Below are 24,791 nucleotides of genomic sequence, written 5' to 3' on the forward strand. Positions count from 1 at the left end.
TCGCTGTCCACTACACCTCCAATTTTGGTATCATCTGCAAACTTACTAACTGTACCTCTTATGCTCGCATCCAAATCATTTATGTAAATGACAAAAAGTAGAGGACCCAGCTCCGATCCCTGTGGCACTCCACTGGTCACAGGCCTCCAGTCTGAAAAACAACTCTCCACCACCACCCTCTGTCTTCTACCTTTGAGCCAGTTCTGTATCCAAATGGCTAGTTCTCCCTGTATTCTGTAAGATCTAACCTTGCTAATCAGTCTTCCATGGGGAATTTTGTCGAATGCCTTACTGAAGTCCATATAGATCACATCTACCGCTCTGCCCTCATCAATCCTCTTTGTTACTTCTTCAAAAAACTCAATCAAGTTTGTGAGACATGATTTCCCATGCACAAAGCCATGTTGACTATCCCTAATCGATCCTTGCCTTTCCAAATACATGTACATCCTGTCCCTCAGGATTCCCTCCAACAACTTGCCCACCACCAACGTCAGACTCACTGGTCTATAGTTCCCTGGCTTGTCCTTACCACCCTTCTTAAACAGTGGCACCACGTTAGCCAACCTCCAGTCTTCTAGCACCTCACCTGTGACTATTGATGATACAAATATCTCAGCAAGGGGCCCAGCAATCACCTCTCTCGCTTCCCACAGGTCCTGGGGATTTATCCACCTTTATGCATTTCAAGACATCCAGTACTTCCTCCTCTGTAATATGGACATTTTGCAAGGTGTCACCATCTATTTCCCTACATTCTATATATTTAATATCATTTTCCACAGTAAATACTGATGCAAAATACTCGTTTAGTATCTCCCCCATTTTCTGCTGCTCAACGCAAAGGCCGCCTTGCCGATCTTTGAGGGGTCTTATTCTCTCTCTAGTTACCCTTTAGTCCTTAATGTATTTGTAAATATTCTTTGGATTCTCCTTAATTCTATTTGCCAAAGCTATCTCATGTCCCCGTTTTGCCCTCCTGATTTCCCTCTTAAGTATACTCCTACTTTCTTTATACTCTTCTAAAGATTCACTCAATCTATCCTGTCTATACCTTACATATGCTTCCTTCTTTTTCTTAACCAAACCCTCAACTTCTTTAGTCATCCAGCATTCCCTATACCTACCAGCCTTTCCTTTCACCCTGATAGGAATATACTTTCTCTGGTTTCTCGTGATCTCATTTCTGAAGGCTTCCCATTTTCCAGTCGTCCCTTTACCTGCGAACATCTGCCTCCAATCAGCTTTCGAAAGTTCTTGCCTAATACCGTCAAAATTGGCCTTTCTCCAATTTAGAGCTTCAACTTTTAGATTTGGTCTATCCTTTTCCATCATTATTTTAAATCTAATAGAATTATGGTCACTGGCCCCAAAATGCTCCCCCACTGACACCTCAATCACCTGCCCTACCTTATTTCCCAAGAGTAGGTCAAGTTTTGCACCTTCTCTCATAGGTACATCCACATACTGAATCAGAAAGTTTTCTTGTACACGCTTAACATATTCCTCTCCATCTAAACCCTTAACACTACGGCAGTCCCAGTCGATGTTTGGAAAGTTAAAATCCCCTACCATAACCACCCTATTATTCTTACAAATAGCTGAGATTTCCTTACAAGTTTGTTTCTCATTTTCCCTCTGACTATTAGGGGGTCTATAATACAGTCCCAATAAGGTGATCATCCCTTTCTTGTTTCTCAGTTCCACCCAAATAACTTACCTGGATGTATTTCTGGGAATATCCACCCTTAGCAAAGCTGTAATGCTCTCCCTTATCAAAAATGCCACTCCCCCTCCTCTCTTGCCTCCCTTTCTATCCTTCCTGTAGCATTTGTATCCGGAACATTAAGCTGCCAGTCCTGCTCATGCCTGAGCCATGTTTCTGTAATTGCTATGATATCCCAGTCCCATGTTCCTATCCAGGCCCTGAATTCATCTGCCTTCCCAGTTAGGCCCCTTGCATTGAAATAAATGTAGTTTAATTTATTAGTCCTACCTTGTCCCTGCCTGCCCTGACTACTTGACTCTCTTCTGTTCTCATCTGTACCAGTCTCAGATTGATCTCTTTCCTCGCTATCTCCCTGGGTCCCACCCCCCCACCTTACCAGTTTAAATCCTCCCGAGCAGCTCTAGCAAATTTCCCTGCCAGTATATTAGTCCCCTTCCAATTTAAGTGCAATCTGTCCTTCTTGTACAGGTCACTTCTACTCCAAAAGGGATTCCAATGATCCACAAATGTGAATCCTTCTCCCATACACCAGCTCCTCAGCCATGCATTAATCGGCTATATCCTCCTATTCCTGCCCTCACTAGCTCGTAGCACCAGGATTAATCCAAATATTACTACTCTTGAGGACCTCCTTTTTAAATTTCTGCTTAACTCCCTGTAATCTCCCCTCGGAATCTCAACCTTTTCCCTTCCTATGTCGTTGGTTCCAATGTGGACAATGACCTCTTGCTGGCCCCTCCCCCCCCCATGAGAACATTCTGCACCCTCTCTGAGACATCCTTGATCCTGGCACCAGGAAAGCAACACACCATTCTGATTTTTCACTGCTGGCCACAGAAACATCTGTCTGTATCTCTGACTAGAGAATCCCCTAACACAATTGATCTCTTGGAGTCTTATGTACCCCTCGTTGCATTACAGCCAGTCTCAATACCAAACCTTGGCTGTTCATGCTACGTTCCCCTGACAGTCCATCAGCCCCTACATTTTCCAAAACAGCACGCCTGTTTGAAATGGGTATATCCACAAAAGACCCCTGCACTAGCTGCCTACCTCTTTTACCCTTCCTGGAGTTAAGCCATCTATGTGACTGTATCTGAGACTTTCCCCCCCTTCCTATAACTGCTATCCATCACATACTGTTGCTGTTGCAAATTCCTCATTGCTTCTAACTGTCTCTCCAACTGATCCATTCGATCTGATAAGATTTGCAGCCAGCAGCATTTATGGCAAATACAATCCACTTTAAACTCCCACATCTGACAAGAAGTGCATATCACTCTATTAAAGGCCATTTTTGCTCCTTCACAATCTGCAGACCCAGAAATTAACACCATCTTAAATTAATAGTTATGTCTTAAATTTTAAGTTTAAATCAAGAAACAGATCTCTAAAAGCATACAATCAGGCAAGAACCCACTCTACTCACAACTGCAGATTCACTGTAGGCCACACTTAAAACAACAATTAACTTATCTGATTCTGTGCTGTGAACTTTGCCCAACAGTTCCTCCAAGATCAGTTGTGAATTTCACTGTTTGTTAATTTTCCCAGATGCACTCCAATGTCCAACGATACATGAATTCAAACAGCAAAGGCAGTAACTGTGCAGGTTCTCTCTCTCTCTCTCTCTCTTTCCCCCCGCAATGACGTCACCATGTGCTTCCTTTATCTGTTATTTTCCCTTTTAAAACTGCTGTTGTTTTGACTTTTTTTTCCCCCCCAAGGTTCCAAAACAATGCAACAGCATATAAAACAGTAATTACTGCTCCTGGAATTAGAGGAAGTCACCTCCGGCACCTAAAATACCTCAAAAAAAAAAGGAGCAGCTGTTACAGCCAGAAATTTTTCCCATCCTCCATCTTGGATTCTCCTTCGTGATGGCCACCATACCCAGCTCTGCCCCTTCACTCTCTTGAATTTTTGGGATATTATTCATGTCTTCCACTGCGAAGACTGACGTGAAGTAATTATTCAGTTCCTCAGCCATTTCCTTATTCCACACTACTATCTCTTCAATGTCATTTTCCAGCCGCCCAATGTCCACTTTTGTCTCTCTTTTGCCCTTTTTTCATTGAAAGAAGCTATGACAGTTTTCCTTTATATTCCTGGATCGCTTATCTTCATATTTAATCTTCTCCCTCCTTTTGTTTTGTTGCCCTTTGTTGGTATTTGTAAGCTTCCCAATCCTCTAGTTTCCCACAGTCCACATTATATGCTTTCTCTTTACTTTTATGCTATCTCTGACTTCTCTAGTCAGCCTTGGTTGTCTCATCCTCCCTGTACCATGCTTTTCTTTCATCAGGATGAATCTGCTGTGTCTCCTAAATTACTCCCAGAAACTCCTGCCATTGATGTCCACTGTCTTTCCTGCTAGGCTCCTCTCCCAGTCAATCCTACCCAACTCCTCTCTCGTGCCTCTATAGTTGCCTTTATTCAGCTGTCATACCATTACCTCTGATTCTATTTTCTCCCTCTCAAATTGCAGAGTAAATTCGATCATATTATGATCACTGCCTCCTAAGAGTGCCTCCACCTTAAGTTCCCTTATCAAGTCTGCCTCATTGCACAACACTAAATCCAGTATTGTCTGTTCTGGTGGGCTACATCACAAGCTGCTCAATCTTGTAGATATCCCACAAATTCCTTTTTTTGCAATCTACTACCAACCTGGTTTTTACAGTCCACCTTTACATTGAAATTCCCCATGATTACTGTAACATTGCCTTTGCTGCACATCTTTTCTATCCAATTGTGTACCTTATGCCCCAGCTCCTGACTACTGTTTGGAGGCCTGTACATAACTAATTATGTTTTTTTTTACGTTTACAGTTCTCAATTCTACCCACACAGATTCTACACAATCGGACCCTACTTCACTTCTTAGTAATAAGGTAATCCCATCCCCTCCGCCCTCCTGCCTATGTTTTCAATAGGATGCATATCCTTGAATATTCAGCTCCCAATCCTGATCCCCTTGCAACCATGTCTCTATGATGCCCACATATCATAATTGCCTATTTCGATCTGCTCATTCCCTCTTCTTATTATCATTCATTTATCCAGTGTACTTGAAGTTTGATTGCTAACCCTTTCCAGATATTCTGTCCTACTCGTGCCTGTGCTGAAGATTTTAATCTTACCTCCTCTTTTAATTCAGGCTTTCTAATTCGTCCTGTAACTGATAGCCCCCACCAAACCCCCACATTTAGGTTATGCAATTTGCCAAGACTCTGGTCCCAAAACAGTTCAGATGAAGACTGTCCTAACAGAACAAGTCAATTCTTCCCCAGTACTGGTGCCAATTTGCCACGAATTTGAACCATTTACTTAGATTTAGATTACTGACAGTGTGGAAACAGGCCCTTCAGCCCAACAAGTCCACACCAACTTTCCGAAGAGCAACCCACCCAGACCCATTCCCCTACATTTACCCCTTCACCTAACAAGACGGGCAAATTAGCATGGCCAATTCACCTAACCCGCACATCTTTGGACTGTGGGAAGAAACCGAAGTACCCCCAGGCAGACATGGAGAGAATGTGCAAACTCCACAAAGACAGTTGCCGGAGGCGGGAATTGAACCCAGGTCTCTAGTGCTGTGAAGCAGCAGTGCTGACCACTGTGCCACCGTGCCGCCCACAATTTCTCCCACACCAATCTTTGAACCATGCACTTACCTGCTTGATCTTATTGACCCTGTGCCAATTAGTTCATGGCACAGGTAGTAATCCAGACAATATTACCTTTTTGGTTCTCCTTTTTAATTTAGGTATATGTGCTAATCCAAGTTCTAAGCGCATCTGCCTTACCTTGCATTTAAACAAATGTCTTCTGGGGCAGGAGGAACCTGTACAAGAAGAACAAATTGCACAAACTAAAACTTCAGACCACCACTCCTGCTGTGTTCAGTAACCTCCTCTTGTCTGTTCTTCCTCTTAGTTTTGCTGGCCTTAATCTCAGATTCTTCTTCAGCATTTTATTTGCTGACCTACTTCTCTTCCTCTTGCTCCTCTGACACCTTAGTTTAAACACTCCCAAGCGGTACAGGCAAACTTCCCTGGCAGGACATTGCACATACACTGAGGAGGCACCAATCTGTTCTACTTGTACAGGCTCCACCTGCCCCAGAAGACATGCCAATGATCCACATATCTAAAGCCTTCTCTCCTACTCCAGGTCTTTAGTCACATACTTAATTATGCTATCTCCCTATTCTTAGTCTCACTGGCATGTGGGACAGGAAGTAAACCTAGAGGTACTGCTTTTCAACTTCCTAACTAACTCCCTGGACTCCCTTTGAAGGTCCTCATCTCTCTTTCTGCCTATATCATTGGTACCAATATGGAAAACAACCTCTGCCTGCTCACCCTTTCGTTTCAGAATATCCTGTGTGTGCTCAGAGTCTTCCTTGACCCGGATACCAGGGAGGAAACACACCATCCTGGAGTCTTGTTTGCAGCCACATCTGTGCTCCTGGTTACAGAGTGTCTATCACTACTGCTTGCCTACACTTCAACCCTCCCTGTTGTACAACAGAGGCAGTTGTGGTGCCACTGATTTGGCTGTTGACATCCCAAAGAATCTCAAAACTAAATATTTTGGAAAAGCAGTCACTGCTACATTGGAGTTAAATGAGGTTGTGCACTGCAAGATCCTAGAAATAGCTCCACTACATTCTGTTTGGTTTGCAGGTGCTGGAAATTGGGGTTGCCTTTAAAACTGTATTCTCTTACTCTTCTTAATCCAGTATTTCCTGTGTAGCTTTAGAACACATTTAACTGTGGTATAGTGGTAAATAGCCTTCTATCAGTGTAAACAAAAGATTTATCGGGTTTCATAGTAACTTATTAGGAAGCAAATTAAAAAGAAAATTGTGCTTGGAAGGAACAAAAGCTAACTTTCAAATGTAGTTGAGCAAGGAGTCAAAGTCATCCAATGTCATGAGTAGCTGCCCATGGCTATTAGCCAAAAGGATTCATACAACTGATTGACACTGCGTAAGCTAAGCACCTAGAAGGAGGGTATATCGCAAAGTGCTCAGGAGCAGTCACCAGTCCTCATCAGGCAGTCCTTGTAGGCAGCGATGCTCATCAGGAGCTGTCTTCTCTAGGTGGAAGATGGTCCAGAAGAGGAGGAAGACCACCTAGAGAAGAGTTCTTTAACATTTTGGCTAGAAAACAGGATGCTGTATTCACAAATCTGTGCCAATTGCCTGTTTGTCCTCTGGTATTAGTGAACCAACCTGATTATTATGGTTGTATACTTGCTTTGACTAATTAGCTAATGTATTATATCTAATCTGCTGCTTCTTAATCATCTCAATAAGCTATCTATTAATTGTTTAGAAGTTATCAATTGTCTACATTAGGCTGTGATTACAAATCCCTACAATCAACAAAGGTTAAATATTGGACAGAATACTAAAAAGAAATGTATTGTTCGTCTTCAGAATAATGCAGCAGGGTCTTTCCCACCCAAGAGGACAAATAAGGCATATATTTAATGATGCATTCAAAAGACAGCAACTCCAATGGTACTAAAGGAAGACAACATTGTTAACCAAGATTATGTGCTCCTGTCTCTGGCATGGTACTTCAATCCACAACTTTCTGGCTCAAAGTCTGAGCATGCTCCTGAATGGACCACAGCTGACAATTTGTTATTGGTGTCTTAATAAATACCTCAGGTCCCAGATTCGCGCCATGCAGTCCTCCCCGCCAGTATACATCCAGCGCCCATCTTCGTGGAATCCCACTGAGGTGATGTTTTTGCTGACTCCATCATAGTTGATAACTGGGTTCGGGTTGTTAGAATTCAGGTCATACATTCGGATATGCTGGTACCCTACAAGGTGAACCAGAGATGTAACTTTACTAGACAGCACATGCACTATGGCACCATCTACATGAGATAACTTGGTTCAAATCATGCTCCATGCTATAAGACTGTGCAGCAACATGGTCAAAAATGACGTTCTTGTTCTTCAAGAAAGTGGGCAACAAGATGCATCAGGTCCGGTGATGAAATAATGCCACTCATTTTCATCTTTCAGGAAAATTAAGTACTTTGGGCATAAGTAAATAATTGACAAGCCTTGAACAAGAATAGAGATTGAAAAAGACATTTATCCTTTTCTTCTCTCACTCATTAGGAAGTAAATCTATGGATGTTAGAATCCCAGACATTAGGAGTAAATGTCTGCCTTAGTTACTAATGCCATCTCAACTTTACACTCAAACAATGTTAGATTTTCATCATTAATAAGGAACTCAATTATCACACATTTCCCAGTATGCAAGGGTCATGACTATGGGGCTGGATAAAACAAACATGAAGAATAGATTGCAAATTGTGCTTACCAGCTGCTGCAATCATACTGCGGTCTGGGGTGATTTCCAAGGCATTCACTTGCTGGAAACTTTGTTAAGGAAGCAGAATGAATGAAACAGGAATTTACAGTAATTCACAAACTCAGTTCCTAAGTGGATCCTCAATAAAACACTGAAGATTTCACTGAAGCTTTTCAAGGCATACATGCGCAGCAAGTGAGGCTCAGTCACTCTACACAATAAATGGTCAGAGACATTACTTTCAGCTTCAGACACAGACTAACACTTGCACATTGGTACAGTATGTGGACCTGGCCTATAACCACAAGGGGAAGGCATACTTACAGCATTATGAAGCTTAGGCTCATTCTCATGGCAAGAATAAGGTAACACGAATGTTCTAAGTACCGTGAGAAATAATAAGGAAATAGGAAATATAGAATGAGGGGAAAAATGTTGCAATTCAGGAAATAGAGTAAAAACAGCTGGAAATTGACTAGAGGTCAGTTGAGCTTAGATGGGGACTGTGCAGCAAAACCTGCTTCTATTTAAGTTTTACTCCATTTAGTTTTTTCTTCCTATATTTGTACTTGCTTAGTTTCACTTAAAAGCATAATTTATCATAAAGAAGCCTTACATAATATAAACATTTATTGGACTTCCTGTAACAAGTCCTGAATTCTGTATATTCCTGATATTTCACGAAGTACAAGCATAATGTCTGCTGTCAAGATATGATGCATCAACCACTGCATATCCTTGTATAATAGTATAGGCAAAGTAGGTGCCACAGACTGTGTAACTGTATTAAATTGCTGTTTTACACATACTGTTTATGCAACGAGGGGATGTTCATTCACATTTCTATCTAAATTTACAATTGGGATCCATTGACCTCTGGAGATGTTTGGACTTTTCAGGAATTGTGCATACAGTTGAACAGCATGTGAATGAGCAACAGCTGGAAGCAGCCTCGGTGTGAGCCAGGAGGTAGGATGTGGATGGGAATTTAGGAGACATGGTTAGAAGTTTGCAGATGACACCTAAATTGGTGGTATAATAGATAATGAAGGTGGTTATCTAAGATAACATAGGGATCTTGATCAATTGGACCAATGGGCTTAGGAGTGGCAGATGGAGTTTAATTTGGATAAATGCATTTTGGTAAGGCAAATCAAGGCAGGATTTATATACTTAATCATAGAGCCCTGGGTATGTTGTCAAACAAAGAGACCCAGGGGTTCAGGAACATAGTTCTTTGAATGTTGTGTCACAGATAGACAGAATGGTTAAGAAGGCATTTAGCACGCTTGAGTTCATTGCTCACACCACTGAGTATAGGAATTGGAATGTCTTGTTGAGGTTGTTCAGAATGTTGATGAGGCCACATTTGGAATACTATATACAGTTCTGGTCACGCTGCTATAGCAAGGATATCATTAAATTGGAGAGGGCTCAGAAAAGATTTACAAGGATGTTGCCAGGACAGAAAGGTTTGAGTTATAAGGAGAGACTGGAACTTTTTTCACTGGAGTGTAGGAGGTTGCGGGGTGACTTTATAAAGGTTTATAAAATCATGATGGGCATAGATAAGCTGAATAGCAAACGTCTATTCCCGAGGGTGGGGGACGTTAAAAATAGAGGTCATATTTTTAAGATGAGAGGAGAAAGATTTAAAAGGGATGTGAGGGGAAACCTTTTCACACAGAGGGTGGTCCTTATGTGGAATGAACTACCAGAGGAAGTGGTAGATGCAGGTACAGTTAGAACATTTAAAAGACATTTCGACAGGTACATGAATAGGAAAGGCTCAGAGGGTTATGGGCTAAACAGAAGTGAAGACACTAGTTTAAATTTGGAATTCTAGGTCGACATAGATGAGTTGACTGAGCAGTCTGTTTCCGTACTGTATGACTCTATGACTCTAGGTGAGGAATGTATCTGCCACGGTGATTGCAGAGAGGCCTAACTCACACACTAAGGAGATTGTGAATGGAGGGGTGCTTACAATCCCTTTAATAAAGATCATTATGTAGATCCACAGTTGCTAGGGACAGGGCACAAGGAGTTCACTCTTACTCAAAACAGGAGGAATTTTTAAAAATATTTAATTTAGATGCTTGGTTTTCCAAAAATATTTGGACTACTACAACCCCAAAGATTCCAGAAGAATTCCTATTGATTATACAGGACCAAACATAACCTTGCTGTTTAACAAAGGAGAAAGACAGAAAATGGGGAATGATAAGTCAGTTAGCCTAATATCAGTAATAGATAAAATCATTGATTTTATTATTACAGATGTGGTAAGAAGGCACTGGGAACATTATGGTATGGTTAAGCAGAGTCAATACAAATTTACTTTTGATAAATCTGATGGCAATTTTTTGAAGATAAAACCAGTAGGATGGATAAAGGAGAACTAATAGATAAGAACAGAAGAAATAGGATCGGGAGTAGGCCATCTGGCCCAGTGAGCCTTTTCATGGACTCAGTTCCACTTACCTGCCCATTCATCATAACCCTTAATCCTTTACTGTTCAAAAATCCATTTATCTTTGTCTTAAAAACATTCAACCAGGTAGCCTCAAAAGGGAATTCCACAGATTCACAACCCTTTGGGTGAAGAAGTTCCTCCTTAGCTCAGTCCTAAATCTGTCCCCCTTAGGCTATGCCCCCTAATTTTGGATCCACCCATCAGTGGAAACAACCTCCCTGCTTCTATCTTATCAATTCCCTTCATAATTTTATAGGTTCCCCTCATTCTTCGAAATTCCAATGAGTATACTGGTATATTTGACAAATTGTCATACAAAAGCTTATACAACAAAAGCTTAGGACTCATGGGATTGGGAATCATTACACAGATGAAAACTGGTCGAAAAACAGGAAAGAACAAGCAAGAATAAAAGTAATTATTAGTCATAGAGATGTACAGCATGGAAATCCCTCGGTCCAAATCATCCATGCCGACCAGATAGCCCCACCTAACTTAGTCCCATTTACCAGCACCCGGCCCAAATCCCTCCAAATCCTTCCTATTCATATACCCATCCAGATGCCTTTTAAATGTTGCAATTGTACTAACCTCCACCACTTCCTCTGGCAGCTCATTCCATACATGTACCACCCTCTACGTAAAAAGGTTGCCCCTTAGGTCTCTTTCATATCTTTCCCCTCTCACTCTAAACCAAGCCCTCTAGTTCTGGACTCCCCAACCCTAGAAAAAAAGACTTTGTCTATTTATCCTATCCATGCCCCTCATGGTTTTATAAACCTCTATAAAGGTCACCCCTCAGCCCCTGACGCTCCAGGGAAAACAGCCCCAGCTTATTTAACCTCTCCCTATAGCACAAATCATCCAACCCTGGCAACACCCTTGCAAATCTTTTCTGAACTCTTTCACGTTTCACAACATCCTTCTGATAGGAAGGAGATCAGAAGTGCACACAGTATTCCAAAAGTGGCCTTACCAATGTCCTGTACAGCTGCAACACGGCCTCCCATCCCCTGTAGTCAATGCTCTGACCAATAAAGGAAAATAACCAAACGCCTTCTTCACTATCCTAGCTACCTGTGACTCCACTTTCAAGGAGCTATGAACCTGCACTCCAAGGTCTCTTCATTCAGCAACACTCCCTAGGACCTGACTATTAAGTGTATAAGTCCTGCTAAGATTTGCTTTCCAAAATGCAACACCTCACATTATCTAAATTGAACTCCATCTGCCATTCCTCAGCCCACTGGCCCACCTGATCAAGATCCTGTTGTAATCTGAGGTAACCTTCTTTGCTGTCTACTACACCTCCAATTGTGGTGTCATCTGCAAACTTACTAACTATATCTCTTATGCTCATATCCAAATCATTTATATAAATGCCAAAAAGAAAAAAAGATATGGTCAATGCCTAGGCCTGAGTTACAAGTTATATTAATAAATTAAAGGCAGGTACTGAATGTAAAGTATCCTGGTCTGGATGTGGTACAAGTTAAGTGGAAAGTTAGCAGTGAGGAAGACATAAAAAGGCCATAGAGGGATACAGACAGGTTGAATGAGTTAGCAAGAATATGACAGATTGAATACAACGTGGTAAGAAAAGCTTAATTGGAAAAATGAAAGAAGCAGATTATTTTTGGAAAGGTGAATGTGTAATTTTTTCTGTCTACAGAGAGATGTGGGCGTCTATGTACATGAACTACAGAAATAATCAGGTATAACCACATATAAACTGACACAGATACAGAGTCCTGATGTTGCACTGTTCGAGTGCAGATACCGCTGTGTGCTTGCCAAAAGCGGACGGTGTGATCATAACCAGCGGTGGCCAGAATGACAGGGTCACTGCCCACTGTGCCCGGACTTGTATTCATTGTATCAGCCTTGAACGGTCACCTGTAACAAAAAAAAGAGTATCAGCTTCACTGCCTATCATCAAGTCCTTAATTATTGTTATACCAACATTTGTCAATGTAGTAGTATAGTGACCACAGGCCTGGATTAGAACCCTGAGGATTGTACCTTCAAATCAATTTAACCCAAATTAATAAAGATGAAAAAGTTAGAGAGCAAGAAAACTCTAGCTAGATATAGAAAATCAGACAGTAAGAGTTTCTAAAGATATTTATGAAATAAAATAGTTAATAAAGTAAACATTGGTCCTTCACAAGTAGATTCTGGAGAATTAATAATGGAAAATAAGAAGAAAGCAGATGAATTAAACTGGTATTTTGCATCAGTATCTATGATACAGGATAGCAGTAACATGCCAGAAATAACTAAATTAGCAAAGGATATGGAAGAACTTTAAAAAATTACAATCACCAGGGAAATGGTACTAAGTAAATTGTCAGAGCTGTGGGATGACAGGTCCGTATCCTGAGACACTTCATCCTCAGATCTGAAAAGAAATGGCTAATTGGATAGATAGTTTTAGTTTTCCAAAATTCAAGGAAGGCTCCATTTGATTGGAAAATATAAATGCAATTCCTTTACACAAGAAGGGAGACAGAAAGTAGGAAATGACAGTTCAGTTGGCTTAACATTTTTCATGGGAAAGACAGTACAAGCTACTATTAAAGACATTATAGCAGGTCATCTCAAAATGTTTAAGGTAATCAGGAAAATTCAACATATTTTGTAAAAGACCAATTGATTGTAATTCTTTGAGGAAATGAAATGCACTGTTTTGGATAAAACATGGATGTGCCAAACTTAGATTTCCAGAAGGAGCTTAATAAGTCCACACCAAAAGGTTATTACAGAAAATAAAGGTTCATGGCATACAGGATAATACATTGGCAAGGACAGTAGATTTACCAGCTGACAGGAAAGACAGAGTAGGCATAAATAGGTCATTTTCTGTTTGGCAAGATGCAACAAGTAGTGTGCCACAGAAATCAGTGCTGAGTTTTTAACTTTTTACAATTTATATGTTACTTAGAGATAGGGATTGAAATTGTGTTTGCTAAATTTGCTGATGACACAAAGATATGTAGGAAAGCAAGGTGCAAACATGAAATATGATGGCAACATATACATATAAGATTCAATATAAGTGAAAAAGGGGGATCTGACAAGTAGAGGATATTAAGTGAAATTGTCCATTTTGTGGGAAGAATAAAAATGGTGAGGGATTGCAGAAACATGTGCATAGAGTAATCTGGGTGTCCTCGTGCATGAATCACAAAAGTTAATACACAGAAACAGCAAGTAATTAACAAAGGTAACAGAATGCTTTCATTTATTGCAAGAAAAATTGAACATAAAGGTATGGAGGTCATGCTTCAGTTGTTACAGGCACTGACAAAACCATATCTAGAGTGGTGTACAGAATTTGTACCCTTACTAAAGAAAATACATAAATGCATGAGAAACAGTTCTGAGCTTTAACTGACTAATTCTCAAAATGGACAGATTGGCTTTTGAGAAAAAAATGGTCAAGCTCAGCTGGTATCCAGGGGAGTTTAGATGAGCAACATGTGACTTCTTTGAAACAGACAAGACCCCGAGATCTTGATAGGACGTAAAAGATATTGCCTTTTGTTGGAAAATCCAAAACTCTGGGTCACTGTTTAAAATAAGAGGAAATCCATTTAATACACAAATTAGGAGATTTTATTTCCTCATGAGTCTTTGGAAATCTCTTCCTCAAAGGTGGTACAGGTAGAGATTTTTGTCAATAATTTAAGGCTTAGATAGGTGGATTCTTTGGAAGCGGGAGGGGTGAAAAGTTTTTGGGGGATAGCTGGAATATGGAGTAGTCAGATTAGCCATGATTTTATGGAATTGCGGAGCAGGCTTCAGAGTCTAATAAGCCTACTCTTGTTTCCAACTCAAATGTTCGCGAGGCAAACTGCAAAGCTAATTCAACAAGATCTAGCAATGAATGAGTTACCGAATTGTTGTTGAACAGAACCTCACTGATATGATAGTCCATTAATTATAAAACCTAGACTCGTCAGTCAATCCTACCCTCCCCGGACTCAATCCACTCCTCTAGCCGGCTTTTGTTTACCATCATTCAATCCGCAGACCCACCTTTCCTCAACATAGCCCCTGCTTTATTTCACTCTACAGATTCTACTCACAAACAAGCGTCTACTTCATCTCTACATATGTCCGCTGGTTCATTCATCTAAACGCGCCGGCCTGCCGCACCACCCACTAACAAACGGTCCGCCTGAGTTACTCGTCCCTTCAGTGAGCGTGCTGATCATAGGGTATTCCTCCTGTCAGTGATTACTGATAGACTTTGGACTCAGACGCTCATTACTTTCTTGTGCCACATCATCCATATTTATAACCCTAGTGTTTGTGACCTAGTATCCCAAATTACACTAAAATTATCAATAGCAGGGAAGCATCATCCCTATCAGTACATGACAATGGAGATACAACCTTGTAGCAGAGATCAGAAACAGAAATCACCCATTTCCATTTGATTAAGAGTGGAATGTTTTAATCTCTTTGACTCTGAGCAATAAATCCAGAATCATAATTTTAGATCTGTTTGCCATCTATGTTGCTGTTGTACCACTCCTAACATTTATGTTTTCAGAGCAGGCTGTTGTTCTTCGTAAACAATGTTAATATTTGACATTGCAGTACGTTTATCCTAGTGCCTCCCCTCAGCCAACGTGACATCAAATTTTGCCAAACTGACATCCAACTCAAATAACTCAACATTCGGATGTCAGTAATTAGCAAATTACATAAATAATGAAAGTAGAGCAAAATTATTGTTAAATAGATTCTAAGCTAAAGGTTCTTGGACGGATAGAAGTGATGGTATCGTACAGAGTCCATTATTGGTCACATAATTTAGACCCAGAAATTGGAGTATTTGTATCAAAATTTTACATCAGTTGACATCATATGGAAGTGGGTTTATATCATGACGTGAAGGACTGCAACAAACACAGCAAGATGCAGACATACTTGCAGATGGGTGAAAAATGGCGAAGTGAAATTAAATATCCAAAATAATGAATTTTTAAAAGCATTAGAAAATGCTGGGGAATCTCAGCAGGTCTGACAGCTTCTGTGAAGTGAGGAAAAGAGTTTGCTTTTCGAGAGCAACTTTGAATTTGAAGGGAGCGGCAAAGTAAGGTTTGTTTTCTACTGTTGACGACGAGGGAAGGAGTATGTGGGACAGATGGTGGGTGAGTCCAGAGCCAAACACACAAGGCGCCCTGCTGGTAATAAGGGAGAGTTTGATATGAAGAATGAACATGAGTGGTTGGTTGGAATTAAAGAAAAACAGGTCTGTTCTGTTGGCAGCAAAGCAACAAGAAATAAGCAAGACATGTTGGGGGGGCGGGCGGGAAAAATCAAAATAAACATAGAGGACAGTATTCATGCTCTAAAATTGTGAATTTAATGTTGAGTTCTGAAGAGTGTAAAGTATCTAAATGGAAAGTGCTATTTTCCTCCAGCTTGTATTAAACTTTGCTGGAAAACTGCAACAGGCCCTGAAGAAGGGTCCCTGGAGCACACAAAAAAACCAGATTTCTTTTCACAGATGCTGTCAGACCTGCTGCGTTTCTGCAGCAGTTTTTTTTTGTATTTTTCTAGATTTCTAGCACCCACAGATCTTTGTTTATCATAGAATGGAAATGTTGGGCATTGCAGGAAGATGGTCTATTGAAATGACAAGGAAGGTTATTCTTATAGAGTGAGTGGGAGTGTTCTGCAAAGCGGTCACTCAGTTTGTATTTAGTCTCACTGATATAACATTGTGAGAGTGAATACATGGACTAGATTGAAAGAAATACAAGTAAAATACTGCTTTACTTGTTTTTAGGATCTCGGACAGTGAGGACGGAATCTCCTGAAGGGCAGTATTACACCTTGGTAAGGTGAAATGGCTCTTTCAGTCCAGCCTCCCCTTGGCATTCTTAGCAGTTAAAGCGAGAAACATAACTGGACTGGTAATACAAGTAATTTGGCTTGTGAAATTACGAACTCTGCAGGGGGGTAAATCACCTCATGACTCCCAAAGTCGAGAATGTAGTGCTGGAAAAGTACAGCAGTTCAGGCAGCATCCGAGGAGCAGGAGAACAAACATTTCGGGCATAAGCCCTCATCAGGAAGCCTCATTCCTAATGAAGGGCTTATGCCCGAAACGTCGATTTTCCTGCTCCTCGGATGCTGCCTGATCTGCTGTGCTTTTCCAGCACCACACTTTCGACTCACTCCAGCGGCTGCAGTCCTCACTTTCTCCTTCCATGTAATTTAGGTTGACACTTCAGTACAGTACTGAGAAAGTGCTACTATGTTGGATGACCATGTTAAGTGAAGACCCTGTCTGCCCATTTAGATAAGTGCAAAATATCTCACTGCACTTCGCAAAGAACAGCAGGGGAACTCTCCTGTTTTGCTGGTATTATTCAGTCTGTTTCATAAACAGGTTATCTCGTAGTCATTTCTCTCAAAGCTCAATGTCAGCTCATGTACAAATTAGCTTATTTTATGTTACAATAAAAACAACAATTGAAGTATAATTAATTAGCCATGAAGCACTTTGGGGTATTTTGTGTGATAGCTCTAGAAGTAAAATCACTGCGTGCGAAACATGTTAGAAAGGTATAAAAAATAAATACTGAATACTTCAATTGTTCCTGGCCAGTCCATGGGAAACGGTATCTCACCGCTTTAAATCAGTGTGTTCCATATATCAGACTCTCCACACGAACACATACACAACTATTTCAAGGTCGAATCTAGAATTGAGTGATTTCCATTTCATGACAGCAGGGTGAGTATTTTGCCCATCCAACATTGTGTTTGAATTTAGAGGTTATTTTGAGGATTATTTATTTTACGTAAAATATACTAGAGATATTGTTGTATACTGTATATTATTATTTTGTGCATTGACCATTGTGTCCAATATATACTTGTAACTGACCGTCGGCAGGTGAGAGGTATTTAGGTCCTGAGACGATAAATGCTAAAGTGAAAGAGCGACAAGTGGGTGACTTGCTTTAAATAGGCTGCGGGAAGCGGAAAAGGGAGAATAGTATTGGCATAGACACGGAACGGACGAGTGAAGATGTTTGGACGACGGGGACGAGGTGAGTATTCAGGATTGGAGACGGAGAATTGATCACATCAGTACGAGCTGAAGATTCTAGTGGATCAAAGCTGTTCTCGCACACTCAAGGACTTGGCGGTGGGAGGAGACTGTCCATCTCCATTTCAGCACTCCCCGTCTTCATGCGGAATATCCCAGAACCACGTTCTGAGGATTCCTGACACATTACAAGATTGGACTGCAATTACTGCAGAATTACAATCTTTTGTTTACATCTGACTTAAGATTTAGCATTAAGGTTAGAACCAGCCCCGAGAATGATAGAGGTTGCCAAACCCTCCAGGAATGTCCTAGAATCTCCTAGGATTTGAAAATGAATCTCCAGGAAGCTGCTGGGGACATAGTTGCGTTTAATATTCTTCTAATTGTATTCGTTATAACTGTATTGTAAATGGGTAGTGAGTGGTAGGAGAACGGAACGTCAAATAATATTATCTCCAAAATGTATGTTCATTTGATAGACCTGTTTATGTGCACTATTACAATTGAATATTCAGCGTAGCACATTCTAAGTTGGCTCAGGTAGGTTGTGCTATGATGAATGCGTATTTTACTGAGATATGGATTTTTAACGGGCTGGATTAACCCCTGGGTCCATAGATTCTATGCTGGAGACTGCAATATAGCAAAACCCAACCAAGTTCAAACGAAAGGTTTATTTTAATAGAAATATCATCTTTGTTTACACGCTACTGGTCCACTTTGACGTGTATTTTATTGCACGCTTGTGTTTAATGCGTTCGGAGAAAATGGGAGTTGGAAAAAGTTGTGATGTTCTTGCTGCTTATAGGCGTAACAATTCAGCTTACTGGCAGATGATGCTTCGAGGCTGGGTATGTGATCAGCGTTCTGCCATTCCAGTGAAGGAATGCTGCAATTGTTGGAAGTATTGTGTTTCAAATGAAACATTACATTGAGTTGGTTTGGTGGATATACAAATTCCTTGACACCATCTGAAGTGAAGGGTAGTTCTCCCTGCTGCCTTGGTCAATACTTATGCAAATTGGAATGGAAGTTCTTTTTTGTAAGTAATGGATTAACTATATGCAATGCAAGACCACAAACTAAAAATTTACTTTCTTGGTTCTGTTTGATTCATTCTTGGGATGTGTGATGCTGGAAAGGCCAACATTATTGCATAATTCTAGCTGCCCTTGAGATAATGCATTTTCTTGAACTGTTGCACTTGGTAGATACAGTACACAACGTGTCAGTAACTGTTTTACTTCTTGAACGTACACAGTACGTAACAAGCAAAGATATGATTGATTGTTTCGTCTGGTATGAACAATTTTTTTTATGGAACTGATTACAGATCCTCTGAGAAACAATGGTAACAATCAGTTGGCAGCAATTCGATTCTAAATATCTCAATATTAAATAATGCGTTAAAACAACAATTTTGCTAAATAATTGTTAGATGATCCCATTTGGTTAGATGAATGTGAGATGTTGCATTTTGGTAGAACAAATAAGGGCAGGACTTATACAATTAATGGTAGGGCCATGGGTAGTGTTGTAGAACAGAAAAACTTAGGGATTCAGGTACATAATTCTTTGAAATAAACATCACAAGTAGATTGGGTGGTCGAGAAGGCATTTAGCACACTTGCCTTCATTGCTCAGACCTTTGAGTTTAGGAGTTCGCATGTCATGTTGAGGTTGTATTAGTGAGGCCTCTTCTGGGGTACTGTGTGCAGTTCTGGTTGCTCAGGTATAGGAAAGGTATTATTAAAGTGGAGAGGGTTGAGAAAAGTTTGATTTGATTTATTGTAGTCACATGTACCTAGGTACTATGAAAAGCTTTGTTTTGACAGCAGTACAGGCATATCATAGCAAACAAGGCCATACAGATCACGGGGTGAGTGAGGCATTCAAGGTTACAGCTACACAGGAGGTGCACAAAGCAAGATCAACATTAGCAAGATCAACATCATTTGAAGTTAGAGAGGTTCAATAAGTAATCTAATAACAGCTGGGAAGAAGCTGTTCTTGAATCTATTGGTGTGTGTGTGCTTTCAAGTTTCTGTATCTTTTGTCTGACAGAAGAAGTTGGAAGAGTGATTGGAGGGGTCTTTAATGATGCTGGCAGCCTTTCTGCAGCAATGAGCGGTGCAAATGGAGTCCATGGAGGTTGGCTTCGGTAATGGTATCGGCTGTGCACACAACTTTCTGTAGTCTCTTATGGTCTTGGGCAGAGCAGTTGCTGTACCAGGCCATTATGCATCCAGATAGAATGCTTCACATGGTGAATCTGTAAAGGTAGGTGAGGATCCTTATGGACATGCCAAACTTCCTAAGCTGCCTGAGGAAGAAGAGACATTATTGTGCTTTCTTAACTGTCACATCTACATGAGAGATCTAGGACAGATTGTCAGTAATCATCATTCCTAGAAACCTGACCCTCTCCACCTCAGCTCCGTTGATGTATTTAGGAGTATGTCCTCCTCCTTTCTTCCTGAAGCCAATGATCAGTTCTTTGTTTTGCCGACATTGAGAGACAGGTTGTTATTATTGCACCATGACACCAAGCACTCTATCTCCTTTCTGTATTCTAACTCATCGTTGTTTGATACCCATCCTACCATGATGGTGTCATCAGCAAACCTGTAGATGGCATTCATATGGAATTTGGAAACACAGTTCTGGGTGTACAGGGAGTACAGTAGGGTGCTGTACATCCTTGCGGGTTGCCAGTGTTGAGGGTTATCACAGAGGAAGATGCTGTTATCTGTCTTCACTGATTGCGGTCAGTGGGTCAGAAAGCTGAGGATCTAGTTGCAGAGGGTGGACCTGACACCTAGATCTTGGAGTTTTGAGATTAGTCTGGTAGGGATTAAGCTGTTGAAGGTGGAGCTGTAGTCAATGAGTAGCAACCTGTTATCCAGAAGTTTCAGGAATGCGTGCAGGGCTAGGCAAATGGCATTCACTATTGACTTGTTTCGCCTGTTGGCAAATTGCAGGGGATCGAGGCAGGCTGGGAAGCAGAGTTGATGTGAGCCACAACCAGCCTCTTGAAGCACTTCATGATTATGGAGGTCAGAGCCACTGAGTGGCAATCATTGAAACACGTTGCAGTGTTTTTTTTGGTACTAGGATGATGACCAGGACGTTGCCGGGAATGGAGGATTTGTGCTATGAAAATAAGCTGGGATTTTTTTTCACTGGAATGTAGGAGGTTTAGGGGTGACCTTAAAGCAGTTTAAAAAATCATGAGGGGTATAGATAAGATGAATAACAAGGGTCTTTTCCTTAGGATGGGGATTTCAAAACCATGGGGACAGGAGAAAGTTTTAAAAATAACATGGGGGGGTAACATTTTTTTACACAGAGTGGTTTGTTTGTGGAATGAATTACCAAAGAAAGTGGTGGTGCAGGTACAGTTACTAACATTTAAAAGACATGATTAGGAAAGGTTTGGAGGGATGTGGACCAAATGCAGGCAAATGGGACTAGTTTAGTTTGGGAATACGGTCACCATATACTAGTTGGACTGAAGGGTCTGTCTCCATGCTGTATGACTATGACTCTATGACTCACACCAATATTTCTTCTTGAATAAGATTATAAAGCGTTAGCATGGAGTTTAGGGACTGGAGTTTCTCAGTATTTGGAAATGTCCCCAGAGAATCAGGAAAGTCACTGATGTAATGGTGATGTCCCCATGCACTGGAGGTTTGGGATCAAATCTCACCACAGCACCACCATGTCACAAAACAGTGCCATTGAAACTCGTTGTTTATTGTTATTCACTGCCATCATTACCCGGTCTGGCCTACATGTGACTTCAGACTTACAACAACACCATTGACTCTTAACCACTCTATTAAATGGCTGAGTGAGCTACTCCGTTTAATGGCAATTAGAGTTGGGAAACATGCTATGCTGGTGACACTCACATCCCATGAAAGAAGTGAAACAGCTCCTACCTTAGGCTAACCCACCCATCTGTGATTGAGCAGGATTTTATAAGGTCTTAGTGAACCTTAGAAGTAGTAGGTGGTTATTGTTTTTCCAAGTCAGGAGCTCAGCCTTGTTACAACATGTCTGATTCAGTGGATGTTGAACTCTGTGGTGTATTTAACCTTCCCAACAGTAGCAGACACAAATATTATTTGTTGCACCACCGTGTAATATTATAGATATGACCATGTTTGTTTGTTTTCTATGTTTCATCATTTTTAATTTGATCTCTGAAATCTGAGGGAGAAGTTTTTTATTTCCTATTCAATGGCTATAGAACCTCAAAAGGATTGTGACACATTTCTGGAGCAGGGCAGTGTGAGGTGATACATTTTAATACAAAGAACATGAAGACATAGTATAACATAAAAAGTACTATTCCAAAGGGTGTGGAGGAGCTGAGAGACCTAGGTGTGTATGTATATAAGTCATTAAAGATGGTAGGACAGGTAGATAGAGCTATTAATAAAGGATATAGTAGTGTCAACATACAAAGAATACAAGAGCAAAGAGTTTTTTACAATTTTATATCAGACACGGGTTAGACCTCAGTGTTATGTACAGTTCTGGTTGCCACACTGTAGGACGGATAGAATGGAAAGAATGCAGAAGAGATTGGTTGGAGGGATGAGGCATTTCAGTTATGAGAAAAATTGAAGAAGTTTTACTTGGCAAAAAGAAGACTGAGAGGAGATTTGACAGATGTTTTCACAATCAAGAGGAGTCTAGACCTAGTAGATTGTGAGAATCTGTTCCGATTCATGAAAAGATCAAGAACCAGAGCAAAAGAAGCAATGGAAGGTGAGATAATCTTTCTCACACAGCAAGTAGAGTCTGGAACGAACTGTCTGGAAGTGTGAGGGTGGCAGGTTCACTTGCAGCAGTGAAAAGGGCATTGCATGGTTGTTCAATTAGAAACAGCATGCAGGGCTATGGGGAAAAGACATGCAATTGGCACCAACTTAAAATATTTAGAGGGCCAGTGCACACACAATAGTCTGAATGGTCTTCTTCTGTACCCTAACAATTCTGCGATCCTGTGATTGCAGCAAATCAAACATCTGGTCAAAGATGAAGGTTTTAAACTGCACCTTAAAGGTAAAGAGAAGTTTTCAGAAGGAATTCCAGAGTTTGGATTCTGTTTACAAACAGCTGCTCCTCACAGGATCAAACTTATGTTTTGCTTTGTTCCTCCACTTATCTTTTGATCAAAATATTTATGTTGAAATTTTCTAAAATAAAATATTCTACTATTCCAATAGAAAATGGCATTTTAGGGAACTGATATTTCTGTTGAATTTTGGTATTTTGCTCCCTGTATTAGAAGATAATATCTTAATGTAAAGTCAATAATTTTTTGTTACTTTATAAGAATTAAACCTAAAGTATGCTCAAAAATGCTTCAAATAGTTCCACTTTCCAGTAATTTTATTTTAAATTAAGTACCTGGGAATGGAGAGTGCTGGAGAGAGAAAATGTATTGGAAAGAACAAGGAAAGTCAGTTTGATGTCAGTGGTGGGGAAACTATTGGTAAAAATCTGGGGAACAGGATTAATCAACACTTGGAAAGGCAAAGATTGATCGTGGATAGTCAGCACAGATTTGTTAAAGGGAGATAATATCTGACTAATTTAATTGAATTTTTTGTTAAGATGGCTAAATATGTAGCAAATCAGTGTGGTTTACATGGGTTTCAGTAAGGCCTTTAACAAGATTCCACATGGAAGGCTGGTCCAAAAGATAAGATGGGATCCAAGGCAAGTTGGCGACTGGATCCAAAACTGGCTTAAAAACATTAGGAAAAGGTGATGGTGGAGGGATGTTTTTATGATGAAAGCTCGTGACCAGCGGTATACCACAGGGACCTTTGCTGTTTGTTATGAATATTAACAAGTCCGATGTGAATACAGAAGGTATAATTAGTCAGTTTGCAGATGACATGGAAACTGATGAGAGTGTTGATAGTAAGGAGGATAGTCTGAGGCTGCAGTCTGATATTGATCAGTTGGTAAATTGGACAATGACAAATCAAATTTAATCCTGGTAAGTATGAGGTGATGCCTTTGGGAGGTCTCGTATGGGAAGGATACATACAATGAAAGGTAACTCCCATGGGAGTACTGAAGAACAAAGAGACTATGGTGTACAAGTCCATAGGTCCCTGAAGGTGTCAGCACAGGTAGACAGAGTGAGAAGAAGGTACAATGGATGCTTGTCTATATTAGTCAGAGCATAGAATATAGGAGCAAGGAAGTCTTATTACAACTTTATAAAATACTGGTTAGGCCACAGATGGAATACTATGTGCATTTCTGGTTGCCACACTATCGAAAAGATGTGATTGCACGGGACAGGATGCAAAGGAGTTTCAACAGGATATTGCCTGGGATAAGAAGTCTCAGTTATCAGGAGAGACTGGATTTGTTTTCATTGGAGCAGAGGAGGCTGAGGGGAGATCTGACTGAGATATACAAAATGATGAGGGGCACCGACAGTAAATCTGAGAATCTGTTCCACACGGCAGACATTTCTAAGACCAGAGCTGTAAGTTTAAGGTGAGGATTAAGTGGCTTGTACTGTGTCCAGTTCTAGTCACCCTGTTACAGGAAGTGTATTATTGAGTTGGAGAGGATTCAGAAGAGATTTACCAGGATGTTGCTAGAAATGGAGGATTTGAATCGCTGACTCCACATATGGAGTCAGTGATTACAAGGGGGCATAGCTTTAAATTAAGGGGGGGTAGATATAGGACTGATGTTAGGGGTAGGTTCTTCACTCAGCGAGTCGTAAGTTCATGGAATGCCCTGCCAGTAGCAGTAGTGGACTCTCCCTCTTTATGGGTATTTAAGCGGGCATTGGATAGGTATATGGAGGATAGTGGGTTAGTGTAGGTTAGGTGGGCTTTGATCGGCGCAACATCGAGGGCCGAAGGGCCTGTACTGCGCTGTATTCTTCTATGTTCTATGAATTATGAGGGGCTAGATAGGCGGAGACTTTTTCCACTGGAGTGTCAGAGGCTGACGGGTGACCTTACAAAGGCTTATAATATCATGAGAAGATAGAAAAGGTGAATCGTAGATGTCTTTTCCCTAGGATGGGAGAATCTCAAGACTAGGAGGCATGTTTTTAAGGTGAGAGGAGCAAGATTTTAAAAAGACATGTAGGGGAAA

The 24,791-nt window shown here is 40.7% G+C and overlaps 2 protein-coding genes across 9 annotated transcripts in view; one reads left to right on the forward strand and one right to left on the reverse strand.

Annotated features, from left to right (window-relative positions):
• The window catches only part of mlst8 (MTOR associated protein, LST8 homolog (S. cerevisiae)), a 35,712-nt gene extending 20,966 nt beyond the window's left edge, over window positions 1-14,746 (reverse strand). Inside the window, exons 1-4 of one of the 4 annotated variants that reach the window (XM_072559173.1) lie at window positions 14,650-14,746; window positions 12,304-12,454; window positions 8,092-8,143; window positions 7,414-7,576 (exon numbers count right to left, since the gene is read on the reverse strand). In XM_072559173.1, coding sequence (XP_072415274.1) covers window positions 7,414-7,576; window positions 8,092-8,143; window positions 12,304-12,432 — 344 coding nt within the window. In that variant the 5' untranslated portion in view covers window positions 12,433-12,454; window positions 14,650-14,746. Of the gene's footprint in view, window positions 1-7,413; window positions 7,577-8,091; window positions 8,151-12,295; window positions 12,455-14,456 lie in introns of all 4 variants that reach the window. The other 3 variants (XM_072559169.1, XM_072559170.1, XM_072559172.1) reach the window with 3 other exon arrangements.
• Window positions 14,747-17,556: 2,810 nt separating this feature from the next.
• LOC140464288 (hexosaminidase D-like) overlaps window positions 17,557-24,791 on the forward strand; it is a 50,081-nt gene continuing 42,846 nt past the window's right edge. Inside the window, exon 1 of one of the 5 annotated variants that reach the window (XM_072559174.1) lies at window positions 17,557-17,637. In XM_072559174.1, coding sequence (XP_072415275.1) covers window positions 17,616-17,637 — 22 coding nt within the window. In that variant the 5' untranslated portion in view covers window positions 17,557-17,615. The other 4 variants (XM_072559177.1, XM_072559175.1, XM_072559176.1 and 1 more) reach the window with 4 other exon arrangements.

This window comes from Chiloscyllium punctatum, chromosome 40 (assembly GCF_047496795.1).
Source record: "Chiloscyllium punctatum isolate Juve2018m chromosome 40, sChiPun1.3, whole genome shotgun sequence".
NCBI classification, from domain to species: Eukaryota; Metazoa; Chordata; class Chondrichthyes; order Orectolobiformes; family Hemiscylliidae; genus Chiloscyllium; species Chiloscyllium punctatum.